The 16,396-nt window shown below is 43.0% G+C and overlaps 1 protein-coding gene and 1 long non-coding RNA gene across 2 annotated transcripts in view; both read right to left on the bottom strand.

Moving 5' to 3' along the window:
• Positions 1–9,243: 9,243 nt before the first annotated feature.
• LOC110531307 lies at positions 9,244–11,500 on the bottom strand. Its single transcript, XR_002474638.2, has 2 exons — positions 10,491–11,500; positions 9,244–10,453 (listed from the first exon to the last, which is right to left on the bottom strand). It is a non-coding gene; the product is annotated as an uncharacterized LOC110531307 (long non-coding RNA).
• A 517-nt stretch (positions 11,501–12,017) lies between these two features.
• Positions 12,018–16,396, bottom strand: part of atp1b2a (ATPase Na+/K+ transporting subunit beta 2a) — a 124,437-nt gene continuing 120,058 nt past the window's right edge. The window contains exons 7-8 of the mRNA XM_036986989.1: positions 13,670–13,765; positions 12,018–12,278 (exon numbers count right to left, since the gene is read on the bottom strand). Of these exons, the coding sequence (XP_036842884.1) occupies positions 12,108–12,278; positions 13,670–13,765 (267 nt within the window). The 3' untranslated portion in view covers positions 12,018–12,107. The remainder of the gene's footprint in view (positions 12,279–13,669; positions 13,766–16,396) is intronic.

The raw sequence follows: 16,396 nt of genomic DNA, 5'->3' as shown, positions 1-16,396 counted from the left end.
CAGTCATAGTCAGGACATTACAGTACAATACATCACCTTCAGATAGCTAGGTGGACCAGTCATAGTCAGGACATTACAGTACAATACATCACCTTCAGATAGCTAGGTGGACCAGTCATAGTCAGGACATTACAGTACAATACATCACCTTCAGATAGCTAGGTGGACCAGTCATAGTCAGGACATTACAGTACAATACATCACCTTCAGATAGCTAGGTGGACCAGTCATAGTCAGGACATTACAGTACAATACATCACCTTCAGATAGCTAGGTGGACCAGTCATAGTCAGGACATTACAGTACAATACATCACCTTCAGATAGCTAGGTGGACCAGTCATAGTCAGGACATTACAGTACAATACATCACCTTCAGATAGCTAGGTGGACCAGTCATAGTCAGGACATTACAGTACAATACATCACCTTCAGATAGCTAGGTGGACCAGTCATAGTCAGTACATTACAGTACAATACATCACCTCCAGATAGCTAGGTGGACCAGTCATAGTCAGGACATTACAGTACAATACATCACCTTCAGATAGCTAGGTGGACCAGTCATAGTCAGTACATTACAGTACAATACATCACCTTCAGATAGCTAGGTGGACCAGTCATAGTCAGGACATTACAGTACAATACATCACCTTCAGATAGCTAGGTGGACCAGTCATAGTCAGTACATTACAGTACAATACATCACCTTCAGATAGCTAGGTGGACCAGTCATAGTCAGGACATTACAGTACAATACATCACCTTCAGATAGCTAGGTGGACCAGTCATAGTCAGTACATTACAGTACAATACATCACCTTCAGATAGCTAGGTGGACCAGTCATAGTCAGTACATTACAGTACAATACATCACCTTCAGATAGCTAGGTGGACCAGTCATAGTCAGGACATTCATCTTCAGATAGCTAGGTGGACCAGTCATAGTCAGGACATTACAGTACAATACATCACCTTCAGATAGCTAGGTGGACCAGTCATAGTCAGGACATTACAGTACAATACATCACCTTCAGATAGCTAGGTGGACCAGTCATAGTCAGGACATTCATCTTCAGATAGCTAGGTGGACCAGTCATAGTCAGGACATTACAGTACAATACATCACCTTCAGATAGCTAGGTGGACCAGTCATAGTCAGGACATTACAGTACAATACATCACCTTCAGATAGCTAGGTGGACCAGTCATAGTCAGGACATTACAGTACAATACATCACCTTCAGATAGCTAGGTGGACCAGTCATAGTCAGGACATTACAGTACAATACATCACCTTCAGATAGCTAGGTGGACCAGTCATAGTCAGGACATTACAGTACAATACATCACCTTCAGATAGCTAGGTGGACCAGTCATAGTCAGTACATTACAGTACAATACATCACCTCCAGATAGCTAGGTGGACCAGTCATAGTCAGGACATTACAGTACAATACATCACCTTCAGATAGCTAGGTGGACCAGTCATAGTCAGTACATTACAGTACAATACATCACCTTCAGATAGCTAGGTGGACCAGTCATAGTCAGGACATTACAGTACAATACATCACCTTCAGATAGCTAGGTGGACCAGTCATAGTCAGGACATTACAGTACAATACATCACCTTCAGATAGCTAGGTGGACCAGTCATAGTCAGGACATTACAGTACAATACATCACCTTCAGATAGCTAGGTGGACCAGTCATAGTCAGGACATTACAGTACAATACATCACCTTCAGATAGCTAGGTGGACCAGTCATAGTCAGTACATTACAGTACAATACATCACCTCCAGATAGCTAGGTGGACCAGTCATAGTCAGGACATTACAGTACAATACATCACCTTCAGATAGCTAGGTGGACCAGTCATAGTCAGTACATTACAGTACAATACATCACCTTCAGATAGCTAGGTGGACCAGTCATAGTCAGGACATTACAGTACAATACATCACCTTCAGATAGCTAGGTGGACCAGTCATAGTCAGTACATTACAGTACAATACATCACCTTCAGATAGCTAGGTGGACCAGTCATAGTCAGGACATTACAGTACAATACATCACCTTCAGATAGCTAGGTGGACCAGTCATAGTCAGTACATTACAGTACAATACATCACCTTCAGATAGCTAGGTGGACCAGTCATAGTCAGTACATTACAGTACAATACATCACCTTCAGATAGCTAGGTGGACCAGTCATAGTCAGGACATTCATCTTCAGATAGCTAGGTGGACCAGTCATAGTCAGGACATTACAGTACAATACATCACCTTCAGATAGCTAGGTGGACCAGTCATAGTCAGGACATTACAGTACAATACATCACCTTCAGATAGCTAGGTGGACCAGTCATAGTCAGTACATTACAGTACAATACATCACCTTCAGATAGCTAGGTGGACCAGTCATAGTCAGGACATTACAGTACAATACATCACCTTCAGATAGCTAGGTGGACCAGTCATAGTCAGTACATTACAGTACAATACATCACCTTCAGATAGCTAGGTGGACCAGTCATAGTCAGTACATTACAGTACAATACATCACCTTCAGATAGCTAGGTGGACCAGTCATAGTCAGGACATTCATCTTCAGATAGCTAGGTGGACCAGTCATAGTCAGGACATTACAGTACAATACATCACCTTCAGATAGCTAGGTGGACCAGTCATAGTCAGGACATTACAGTACAATACATCACCTTCAGATAGCTAGGTGGACCAGTCATAGTCAGGACATTACAGTACAATACATCACCTTCAGATAGCTAGGTGGACCAGTCATAGTCAGGACATTACAGTACAATACATCACCTTCAGATAGCTAGGTGGACCAGTCATAGTCAGTACATTACAGTACAATACATCACCTTCAGATAGCTAGGTGGACCAGTCATAGTCAGGACATTACAGTACAATACATCACCTTCAGATAGCTAGATGGACCAGTCATAGTCAGTACATTACAGTACAATACATCACCTTCAGATAGCTAGGTGGACCAGTCATAGTCAGTACATTACAGTACAATACATCACCTTCAGATAGCTAGGTGGACCAGTCATAGTCAGGACATTCATCTTCAGATAGCTAGGTGGACCAGTCATAGTCAGGACATTACAGTACAATACATCACCTTCAGATAGCTAGGTGGACCAGTCATAGTCAGGACATTACAGTACAATACATCACCTTCAGATAGCTAGGTGGACCAGTCATAGTCAGTACATTACAGTACAATACATCACCTTCAGATAGCTAGGTGGACCAGTCATAGTCAGGACATTACAGTACAATACATCACCTTCAGATAGCTAGGTGGACCAGTCATAGTCAGTACATTACAGTACAATACATCACCTTCAGATAGCTAGGTGGACCAGTCATAGTCAGTACATTACAGTACAATACATCACCTTCAGATAGCTAGGTGGACCAGTCATAGTCAGTACATTACAGTACAATACATCACCTTCAGATAGCTAGGTGGACCAGTCATAGTCAGGACATTACAGTACAATACATCACCTCCAGATAGCTAGGTGGACCAGTCATAGTCAGGACATTACAGTACAATACATCACCTTCAGATAGCTAGGTGGACCAGTCATAGTCAGGACATTACAGTACAATACATCACCTTCAGATAGCTAGGTGGACCAGTCATAGTCAGGACATTACAGTACAATACATCACCTCCAGATAGCTAGGTGGACCAGTCATAGTCAGGACATTACAGTACAATACATCACCTTCAGATAGCTAGGTGGACCAGTCATAGTCAGGACATTACAGTACAATACATCACCTCCAGATAGCTAGGTGGACCAGTCATAGTCAGGACATTCACCTTCAGATAGCTAGGTGGACCAGTCATAGTCAGGACATTCACCTTCAGATAGCTAGGTGGACCAGTCATAGTCAGGACATTACAGTACAATACATCACCTTCAGATAGCTAGGTGGACCAGTCATAGTCAGGACATTACAGTACAATACATCACCTCCAGATAGCTAGGTGGACCAGTCATAGTCAGGACATTCACCTTCAGATAGCTAGGTGGACCAGTCATAGTCAGGACATTCACCTTCAGATAGCTAGGTGGACCAGTCATAGTCAGGACATTCACCTTCAGATAGCTAGGTGGACCAGTCATAGTCAGTACATTCACCTCCAGATAGCTAGGTGGACCAGTCATAGTCAGGACATTCACCTCCAGATAGCTAGGTGGACCAGTCATAGTCAGGACATTCATCTTCAGATAGCTAGGTGGACCAGTCATAGTCAGGACATTCATCTCCAGATAGCTAGGTGGACCAGTCATAGTCAGGACATTCATCTTCAGATAGCTAGGTGGACCAGTCATAGTCAGTACATTCACCTTCAGATAGCTAGGTGGACCAGTCATAGTCAGGACATTCATCTTTAGATAGCTAGGTGGACCAGTCATAGTCAGGACATTCATCTTCAGATAGCTAGGTGGACCAGTCATAGTCAGTACATTCACCTTCAGATAGCTAGGTGGACCAGTCATAGTCAGGACATTCACCTTCAGATAGCTAGGTGGACCAGTCATAGTCAGGACATTCATCTTCAGATAGCTAGGTGGACCAGTCATAGTCAGGACATTCACCTTCAGATAGCTAGGTGGACCAGTCATAGTCAGGACATTCATCTTCAGATAGCTAGGTGGACCAGTCATAGTCAGGACATTCATCTTCAGATAGCTAGGTGGACCAGTCATAGTCAGTACATTCATCTTCAGATAGCTAGGTGGACCAGTCATAGTCAGTACATTCACCTTCAGATAGCTAGGTGGACCAGTCATAGTCAGGACATTCATCTTCAGATAGCTAGGTGGACCAGTCATAGTCAGTACATTCATCTTCAGATAGCTAGGTGGACCAGTCATAGTCAGTACATTCATCTTCAGATAGCTAGGTGGACCAGTCATAGTCAGGACATTCATCTTCAGATAGCTAGGTGGACCAGTCATAGTCAGTACATTCATCTTCAGATAGCTAGGTGGACCAGTCATAGTCAGGACATTCACCTTCAGATAGCTAGGTGGACCAGTCATAGTCAGGACATTCATCTTCAGATAGCTAGGTGGACCAGTCATAGTCAGGACATTCATCTCCAGATAGCTAGGTGGACCAGTCATAGTCAGGACATTCATCTTCAGATAGCTAGGTGGACCAGTCATAGTCAGGACATTCATCTTCAGATAGCTAGGTGGACCAGTCATAGTCAGGACATTCATCTTCAGATAGCTAGGTGGACCAGTCATAGTCAGGACATTCATCTCCAGATAGCTAGGTGGACCAGTCATAGTCAGGACATTCATCTTCAGATAGCTAGGTGGACCAGTCATAGTCAGTACATTCACCTTCAGATAGCTAGGTGGACCAGTCATAGTCAGGACATTCATCTTTAGATAGCTAGGTGGACCAGTCATAGTCAGTACATTCATCTTCAGATAGCTAGGTGGACCAGTCATAGTCAGGACATTCATCTTCAGATAGCTAGGTGGACCAGTCATAGTCAGGACATTCATCTTCAGATAGCTCACATAGTCAGTGGATTTCTTTCTCAATATGCTTCCTCATTTTTCTTCGACCCCTGACCTCTGTAGCTAGCTGTGTGTGTTTGGTGTGTGTGTGTTAATTTAAGTGTTTGATGTAACGGCAGGCTGATGTGGGTGTCATGTTACAGCGTTGCTATAGTAACCAGCCTCTCCCTGTGAGTGGAGAAAAGATGATTGACACTCTCCTAAGAGAGAGAACTGAACTTTCTGATAGAAATACCATGAATAGATCATCTGAGCTGTTCTACATGATAGAAACTCTAATCAATAGATCTGAAAAACACTCCACAAGACGTAGTTCTATAATATCATGAGTAGATCGGCACTGTCTGTTCTACATGATCTGTTTCTATGTGCTGTCTGTTCTACATGATCTGTGTCTATGCGGTTGTCTTGAAGGTAATGTTGTATAGTTTTATATTTCAGAAACCAACACGACCTTGGTCTTCAGAGGTCTGTCAGAAACATGTATTTTATCATCATGTTTTAAACTACTGCTTCAGACTGAGGCCCAAATGTTGCAACTTAAATCTGGTGTTTTTATTGGTATATTTTGTTATTGTTTTCTAGTGTTCTGGTCCCATGTTAGCAAAGTGTGTCTGTCCATCTGACATGCTTTTATCAAGCTTTGTACAAAGTGCCCTAAATTATTTGTTATGATTGAGAAATAAAGTTTCACATTTTAATAAATAATTAGATCTATATGTCTGTCTGTTAGTTTGCAGTCTTTGTTTGTGTGATTATTTGGTTGAGAGTTCAGCAGTTCACCACTAGATGGCATATCATATAAACTGTAGTTCAGCAGTTCACCACTAGATGGCATATCATATAAACTGTAGTTCAGCAGCTAACCACTAGATGGCATATCATATAAACTGTAGTTCAGCAGCTAACCACTAGATGGCATATCATATAAACTGTAGTTCAGCAGTTCACCACTAGATGGCATATCATATAAACTGTAGTTCAGCAGTTCACCACTAGATGGCATATCATATAAACTGTAGTTCAGCAGCTAACCACTAGATGGCATATCATATAGATTGTAGTTCAGCAGCTAACCACTAGATGGCATATCATATAAACTGTAGTTCAGCAGCTAACCACTAGATGGCATATCATATAGATTGTGTATTCAGCAGTTCACCACTAGATGGCATATCATACAGATTGTGTAGTTCAGCAGTTCACCACTAGATGGCATATCATATAGATTCATATATCATATAGACCACCAGGTAGGTAGGTGTCTGTTGTCTGCAAATCAGAGACATGTCATAAGCGTGCCTATGTTACACTCAGTCAAAATGAAAGTTACACACAATCAATCACACATGATAACTGTCTCACAAAACTACTGGTTTAAGGCTATTTTCATTCTCTCTTTCCTCTCCCTCTTCTCTCCCATTCTCTCTTCAGTAGTCTCTGTGTCTCGTCTGAGGAATGAAGTTTTCCAGTTTGAATGGTGGCTGAGAGAATCGGCACCTCCCACAACAGCCATATTGGGGAGGGCAATGTCAGTTATCCAATGTCACTAAGGCTGTGTGTGTGTGTGTGTGTGTGTGTGTGTGTGTGTGTGTGAGAGAGAGTCCGCTGAACTGGATTAGATTGAATGGGATTATAGCTCCGGGATTACAGTTACACCCCCCATCTATTTCTCTCCTCTCTTTCACTCCTTTTACCCTCATCTCTAGCCTGTCATACTCTCCCTCTATCTTTGTGTCTGGCCTCCCTCCTCCCTCCATCTTTCTCTCTTCATATGTCCTAACCCTGGCCTCCCTCCTCCAACCCTTCATATGTCCTAACCCTGGCCTCCTCCCTCCTCCATCTCTTCATATGTCCTAACCCTGGCCTCCTCCCTCCCTCCTCTCTTCATATGTCCTAACCCTGGCCTCCTCCCTCCCTCCCTCCTCCATCTCTTCATATGTCCTAACCCTGGCCTCCTCCGTCCCCCCCCCCTCCATCTCCTCATATGTCCTAGCCCTGGCCTCCTCCCTCCCTCCTCTCTTCATATGTCCTAACCCTGGGATCCTCCATCTCTTCATATGTCCTAACCCTGGCCTCCTCCGTCCCCCCCCCCCCTCCATCTCCTCATATGTCCTAGCCCTGGGCTCTTCCCTCCCTCCTCTCTTCATATGTCCTAACCCTGGCCTCCTCCCTCCCTCCCTCCTCCATCTCTTCATATGTCCTAACCCTGGCCTCCTCCCTCCCTCCCTCCTCCATCTCTTCATATGTCCTAACCCTGGCCTCCCTCCTCCAACCCTTTATATGTCCTAACCCTGGCCTCCTCCCTCCCTCCCTCCTCCATCTCTTCATATGTCCTAACCCTGGCCTCCTCCGTCCCCCCCCCCCCCCCCCCATCTCCTCATATGTCCTAACCCTGGCCTCCTCCCTCCTCCAACCCTTCATATGTCCTAACTCTGGCCTCCCTCCTCTCTCCCTCCTCCAACCCTTCATATGTCCTAACCCTGGCCTCCTCCCTCCTCCAACCCTTCATATGTCCTAACCCTGGTCTCCTCCCTCCTCCAACCCTTCATATGTCCTAACCCTGGCCTCCTCCCTCCTCCAACCCTTCATATGTCCTAACCCTGGCCTCCTCCCTCCTCCATCTCTTCATATGTCCTAACCTTGGCCCCCCCCTCCCCCTCCCTCCTCTCTTCATATGTCCTAACCCTGGCCTCCCCCCTCCCTCCTCTCTTCATATGTCCTAACCCTGGCCTCCCCCCTCCCTCCTCTCTTCATATGTCCTAACCCTGGCCTCCTCCCTCCCTCCCTCCTCTCTTCATATGTCCTAACCCTGGCCTCCTCCCTCCCTCCCTCCTCTCTTCATATGTCCTAACCCTGGCCTCCTCCCTCCCTCCTCTCTTCATATGTCCTAACCCTGGCCTCCCTCCCTCCCTCCCCTCCCTCCCTCCCTCCCTCCCTCCCTCCCTCCCTCCCTCCCTCCCTCCCTCCCTCCTCTCTTCATATGTCCTAACCCTGGCCTCCTCCCTCCCTCCTCTCTTCATATGTCCTAACTCTGGCCTCCTCCCTCCCTCCCTCTCCCCTCCCTCCTCTCTTCATATGTCCTAACCCTGGCCTCCTCCCTCCCTCCTCTCTTCATGTCCTAACCCTGGCCTCCTCCCTCCCTCCTCTCTTCATATGTCCTAACTCTGGCCTCCTCCCTCCCTCCTTTCTTCATATGTCCTAACCCTGGCCTCCTCCCTCCCTCCTCTCTTCATATGTCCTAACCCTGGCCCCCCCTCCCTCCCTCCCTCCTCTCTTCATATGTCCTAACCCTGCCCCCCCCCTCCCTCCCTCCTCTATTCATATGTCCTAACCCTGGCCTCCTCCCTCCCTCCTCTCTTCATATGTCCTAATCCTGACCTCCTCCCTCTCCCCTCCCTTCTCTCTTCATATGTCCTAACCCTGGCCTCCTCCCTCCCTCCTCTCTTCATATGTCCTAACCCTGGCCTCCTCCCTCTCTCCTCTCTTCATGTCCTAACCCTGGCCTCCTCCTCTTATATCTAGCTAGGTTTTACTTCTGGTGTAGTAAGGTGCATCCTGGGTAATGTGAGAGGAGATATATACATCTTAAATGAGCCACACTCTCTTTCATCCCTCTCCTTTCTCTCAAAGCACTCGAGACAAACCTTTTAAACACAAAATCTTTTTATTTCTTGTTTTTACAGCAATATTCTTCAGAAGGTTCCACATGGAATATCTGAGGCAGTAATACAGATGATGTCATTATTAACCACATCTAGTTTGTATCTGCTGAACGTTGCACAGAAAAGGAATTGAGAACAAATGAAAAGAAAACAAATTCTTACTAAGATGGAGGGATGGAGACAGGCTGGGCTCTGATTGGTCAGACAGCCCAGACCAGGAAGTGGCATCACTGTTTAAAGGGAAAGGATTGGTTTAGAGATTAAAGGGGCATGACCAACAGCAAGACGAAAGGCTCACATGTGGCACAACAGTGTGAGTGGCGGGTGTGTGGTGAAGTTAGGGCGAGACTCCGGCCTGATGCTGTGGTTGCCGTGGTAACTGTACACAATGTTGTGTTCTAAACCGCCACTAGGCTGATGACACACAAACAAACACAGCACAAATAAACGAGTGGAGAAACAGAATAAAAAAGAAAGACATTAAAAGCAGAAATCCCCTTGATATATCGACCCAGTATCACCCCAATATCAACCCAGTATTACCCCAATATCACCCCGTATCACCTCAATATAGACCCAGTATTACCCCAATATCACCCCGTATCACCTCAATATCGACCCAGTATCACCCCAATATCAACCCAGTATTACCACAATATCGACCCAGTATTACCCCAATATCAACCCAGTATTACCCCGTATCACCTCAATATAGACCCAGTATTACCCCAATATCACCCCAATATAGACCCAGCATTACCCCAATATTACCCCTGCTTCACCCCAGTATCAACCCAATATCGCCCCAGTATTGCCCCAGTATCAACCCAATATTGCCCCAGTATCACCACAATATTACACCAATATCACCCCAATATTACCCAAATATCGCCCCAGTATTGCCCCAATATTACCCCAATATCGCCCCAGTATTGCCCCAGTATTGCCCCAATATCGCCCCAGTATTGCCCCAATATTACCTCAATATCACCCCAGTGTTGCCCCAATATCACCCCAGTATTACCCCGATATTGCCCCAATATCATCTCAATATATCGTCCACTTCCCTTAAAGTATTCAAACGCACCACAGGTATTCAAACTGACCTAGCAACTAGTGACCTAGCGATATGTCTTACAGCTAGGTACCCAGGACCTATATGATCTAGTGGCTAACAGCTAGCTAACCAGGACCTAGCGACCTAGGGGCTAACAGCTAGCTAACCAGAACCTAGCAGTATGGCTAACAGCTAGCTGGCTAACCAGGATCTAGCGGCTAACAGCTAGCTGGCCAACCAGGACACCAGGACCTAGCGGCTAACAGAGCAGCTCTACCACAACAAACTGAACAGAAGATAAAACACACTAACTGACATTACTAAAAGTCTGTCTGTTAGCCAGCCGCCTCTATCTCTACTCTAACCATTACTCTGTCTTAACCTCTAACCTTTACCCTTCACTCTGTTTACCTGACACTACTTAACTCTTTATTAATCTTACAGCGTTGGAAAATTCATAGGTATCATATCATCATGCCATCTTTTATTTTAAATCTCAAATCCTCTATGTGTCTAAAGCATCCACAAGAAAATATCTATTTACACTCAGTCACCCACTCTGATATATGTCATATATATTGTTGAAGAAACATTCTCTGATTAAATGGACTGAAAACAACAAAAATATCCTGGACTTGTGTGTGTGTGTGTGTGTGTGTGTGTGTGTGTGTGTGTGTGTGTGTGTGTGTGTGTGTGTGTGTGTGTGTGTGTGTGTGTGTGTGTGTGTGTGTGTGTGTGTGTGTGTGTGTGTGTGTGTGTGTGTGTGTGTGTGTGTGTGTGTGTGTGTGTGTGTGTGTGTGCCGTAGAAGGCTTTCATTTCAGATAAAGGAGACATCCATTTCAAAAGTATAAATTAAATTAAAGACCAAATTCATCAACACACAAAAAATAAAAATTGTTTGATAAGTTACTAAGAACCCTAAGAGGAGGAGGAAGAGGAGGAAGAGAAAAGCATAATTATTCGATGTAGAAAGGTGGAGAGTGGGAAAATGAGGAAGAGCAGAGGGCAGGGGGAGGGGCGTTGATGAGGATTACAGAAAAACAGATTAGAGAGGGGGATGAGCAGACTGATGGAGAGAGAGAAAGAGAGAGAGGGAGAGAGACAGACAGAAGAGAGGGATGAGTAGAATGATAGAGAGAGAAAGACAGAGAGGGAGAGATACAGAGAGAGAGAGGGAGAGACAGAGAGGGAGAGAGAAAGACAAAGAGAGAGGGATGAGTAGAATGATAGAGAGAGAGAAAGACAGAGGGAGAGAGAAAGAGAGAGAAAAAGAGAGGGAGAGAGACAGACCGAAAGAGAGAGGGATGAGTAGAATGATAGAGAGAGAGAAAGACAGAGAGGGAGAGATACAGAGAGAGAGAGGAAGAGGAAGAGAGAGAGAAAAAGAGAGGGAGAGATACAGAGAGAGAGAGGAAGAGACAGAGAGAGAGAAAGAGGAAGAGACAGAGAGAAAAAGAGAGGGAGAGATACAGAGAGAGAGAGGAAGAGACAGAGAGAGAGAGAAAGAGGAAGAGAAAGAGAGAAAAAGAGAGGGAGAGAGACAGATGAAGAAGGAGACACATTGGACCTCCTTTCATCCTTCCCTCTCCTCCTGGTCTCCATTTCCAGGGGTCTGATATGGTCCTACATGTGGCAGTAACGTGTGTGTGTGTGTGTGTGTGTGTGTGTGTGTGTGTGTGTGTGTGTGTGTGTGTGTGTGTGTGTGTGTGTGTGTGTGTGTGTGTGTGTGTGTGTGTGTGTGTGTGTGTGTGTGTGTGTGTGTGTGTGTGTGTGTGTGGTGTTTAGTGGTCTAGTTCTTAGGTGAGGTGATTCTGAGTTTGAAAGAGACGCGTCCAGCGAACTTGTCTCTCTCTCCACCGGTCTTCAGTGTGTTGGAGTTGATCTTACACTCAACATTCACATCTGTATTCAGAGAGATGTTGAGGAACTTCACTGCTACCAGGGGCTGGGAGTAGTTCAGCTACATCCATACAGAGAGAGAAACACACAGAGAGAGAAACACAGAGAGAGAGAAACACACAGAGAGAGAAACACAGAGAGAGAAACACAGAGAGAGAGAGAAACACAGAAAGAGAAACAGAGAGAGAGAAACAGAGTGAGAAACAGAAAGAGAAACACACAGAGAGAAACACAGAAAGAGAAACACACAGAGAGAGAAACACAGAGAGAAACACACAGAGAGAGAAACACACAGAGAGAGAAACACAGAGAGATAGAAACACAGAGAGAGAGAAACACAGAGAGAGAGAGAGAAACACAGAGAGAGAGAAACACACAGAGAAACACAGCGAGAGAGAAACATAGAGAGAGAGAAACACAGAAAGAGAAACAGAGAGAGAGAAACAGAGTGAGAAACACAGAAAGAGAAACACACAGAGAGAAACACAGAAAGAGAAACACACAGAGAGAGAAACACAGAGAGAAACACACAGAGAGAGAAACACACAGAGAAACACAGAGAGATAGAAACACAGAGAGAGAGAAACACAGAGAGAAAGAGAGAAACAGAGAGAGAGAGAGAAACACAGAGAGAGAGAGAAACACAGAGAGAAACACAGAGAGAAACACACAGAGAGAGAGAAACACACAGAGAGAGAGAAACACAGAGAGAAACACACAGAGAGAGAGAAACACAGAGAGAGAGAAACACAGAGAGAGAAACACACAGATAGAGAGAAACACAGAGAGAAACACAGAGAGAGAGAAACACAGAGAGAGAAACACACAGAGAGAGAGAAACACAGAGCGAGAGAAACACAGAGAGAGAAACACAGAGAGAGAAACACAGAGAGAAACACAGAGAGAGAGAAACACACAGAGAGAGATAAACACAGAGAGAAACACAGAGAGAGATAAACACAGAGAGAGAAACACAGAGAGAGATAAACACAGAGAGAAACCCAGAGAGAAACACAGAGAGAGAGAGAAACACACAGAGAGAGATAAACACAGAGAGAAACACAGAGAGAGAGAAACACAGAGAGAGAAACAAGTTAAAGAAGATATTCAGCATAGTAAAGGGCAGTTGCGTCAAAAGGCACGTGCCCCCTCAGATTTTATAATATATATAAATATATTTAAATAAATATAATATATTTGTGTATATATATATATATATATATTTATACATACATACAACTCTTAAAGAATCAATGTACATCATTCATTTAAATGACAATTGAACCGATAAAGAGGTATATTTAGATAACCTATGCAGAAAACTAGACATTTTGGACATAGAATGATGATGAGTACAGCTCTAGATCTAGAAAAGTCTGTCCATCCTCGTGTACTTCATGGCTCTGACTGAATGGGGGCAACACTGGTGAAGGGCTGTGTGACTCTGTGTACCTGGGCCTTCTTGCCATAGTAGGGGAAGTACATGAGGTTAAAGGTTCCGTTGGGAGGGTAGTAGGCCAACTCTCCGATCGCATCACTGTCCTCTTTCTGTAGACACACACAGAGTCATGAGGTTAAAGGTTCCGTCTCCGATCGCATCACTGTCCTCTTTCTGTAGACACACATAGTCAGCTTTCTATTGATAATTCTATTGGTTGAACTCGTATCTATTACATTTTAGCAGAGCGACTTACAGGAGCAATTAAGGTCAAGTGCCTTGCTCAAGGGCACATTGACAGATTTAGGCTTTATCTATCTATATCGCTATCTCTATATCTAACTATATCTATATATCTATCTATATCTCTATATCTATATCTAACTATATCTATATATCTATCTATATCTCTATATCTATATATATATATATCTAACTATCTATATCTATATCTATATATATATATATATCTAACTATCTATATCTATATCTATATATATATATCTATCTATATCTATATATATATCTATCTATATCTATATCTATATATCTATCTATATCGCTATCTCTATATCTATCTATATCTATATATATATCTATCTATATCTATATCGCTATCTCTATATCTAACTGTATCTATATATCTATCTATCTATCTATATATCTATATATATATATATATATATATCTATATCGCTATCTCTATATCTATATATCTATCTATCTATCTATATATCTATATATATATATATATATATATATCTATATCGCTATCTCTATATCTAACTGTATCTATATATCTATCTATCTATCTATATATCTATATATATATATATATATATCTATCTATATCGCTATCTCTATATCTATATATCTATCTATATCTCTATATCTATATATATATCTATACCTCTATATCTATATATATATATATATCTATATCTATCTATAAAATATCTATCTATATCTATCTATATATCCATCTATATCTATATATCTATCTGTTCTATCTATCAATATCTCTATCTGCTGGGCCTTCAGAAAGTATTCATACCCTTGACTCATTTTGTTGTGTTACAGCCTAATTTCAAAATGGATTACATTGATTTGTTTCTCACCCATCTGCACACAATATCCCATAATGACAAAGTGAAAACATGTTTTTAGACATTTTTACAAATGTACAAATTAAATACAGAAATATCTAAGTTACATACAGCACCACACCTACTCATTCAAGGGTTTTCCTTTATATATACTATTTTCTACATTGTAGAATAATAGTGAAGACATCAAAACTATGAAATAACACATGGAATCATGTAGTAACCAAACGAAGTGTCAAACAAATTAAAATATATTTTATATTTGAGATTCTTCACAGTAGCCACCCTTTCCCTTGATGACAGCTTTGCACACACTTGGCATTCTCTCAACCAGTTTCGTGAGGTAGTCACCTGGAATGTGTTTCAAATAACAGGTGTGCCTTGTTAAAAGTTAATTTGTGGAATTTCTTTCCTTAATGTGTTTGAGCCAATCAGTTGTGTTGTGACATGGTAGGGGTTGGATACAGAAGATAGCCCTATTTTACTCCCTCCACCTACCCAAGGACATCAGAGTACAAAAATCGGTTATCCACCTAACTGAGGAACTAAATTGAACCTTGCGTAATACCCTAGATGCAGTCGCAGAAAACCAAAAAACATTTGTCATAAGAAACTAGCTCCCTGGTATAAAGAAAATACCCGAGCTCTGAAGTTTCCAGAACATTGGAACGGAAATGGTGCCACACCAAACTGGAAGTCTTTCACTGCTGCTCGATCATCCTATTTTTTAATTAATTTTTTAATTTCACCTTTATTTAACCAGGTAGGCAAGCTGAGAACAAGTTCTCATTTACAACTGAGACCTGGCCAAGATAAAGCATAGAGGAGAATAAGAACAATCCAACATTTATTTTTGATACTGTCGCAAAGCTAACTAAGCGTAGGATGGCTTTCACTTCAGCAGTGATATATTCATTAACTTCTTTGAGGAAAAGATCATGATCATTAGAAAGCAAATTACGGACTCCTCTTTAAATCTGCATATTCCTCCAAAGCTCAGTTGTCCTGAGTCTGCACAACTCTGCCAGGACCTAGGATCAAGAGAGACGCTCAAGTGTTTTAGTACTATATCTCTTGACACAATGATGAAAATAATCATGGCCTCTAAACTGCATACTGGCTGCATACTGGCTGCATACTGGACCCTATTCCTATTCCTATTCCAAGCTGCATACTGGACCCTATTCCAACTAAACTACTGAAAGAGCTGCTTCCTGTGCTTGGCCCTCCTATGTTGAACAAAATAAACGTCTCTCTATCCACCGGATGTGTACCAAACTCACTAAAAGTGGCAATAATAAAGCCTCTTTTGAAAAAGCCAAACCTTGACCCAGAAAATATAAAACACTATCAGCCTATTTCGAATCTCCCATTCCTCTCCAAAAAAAAATTAAAAAGCTGTTGCGCAGCAACTCACTGCCCTCCTGAAGACAAACAATGTATACGAAATGCTTCAGTCTGGTTTTAGACCTCATCATAGCACTGAGACGGCACTCGTGAAGGTGAATAAGCTTGTGAAGCTGTTCTGCCTGCGGTTATGGACCACTGACCTGTTCACTGGACCTGCTGTTTTCAACTCTCAAGAGACAGCAGGAGCGGTAGAGATACTCTGAATGACCGGCTATGAAAAGCCAA

The sequence above is a fragment of the Oncorhynchus mykiss genome, chromosome 9, assembly GCF_013265735.2.
Source record: "Oncorhynchus mykiss isolate Arlee chromosome 9, USDA_OmykA_1.1, whole genome shotgun sequence".
Taxonomy (NCBI): Eukaryota; Metazoa; Chordata; class Actinopteri; order Salmoniformes; family Salmonidae; genus Oncorhynchus; species Oncorhynchus mykiss.
Note: the sequence above shows the minus strand (reverse complement) of the source record. Positions and strands in the feature narration are given on the sequence as shown.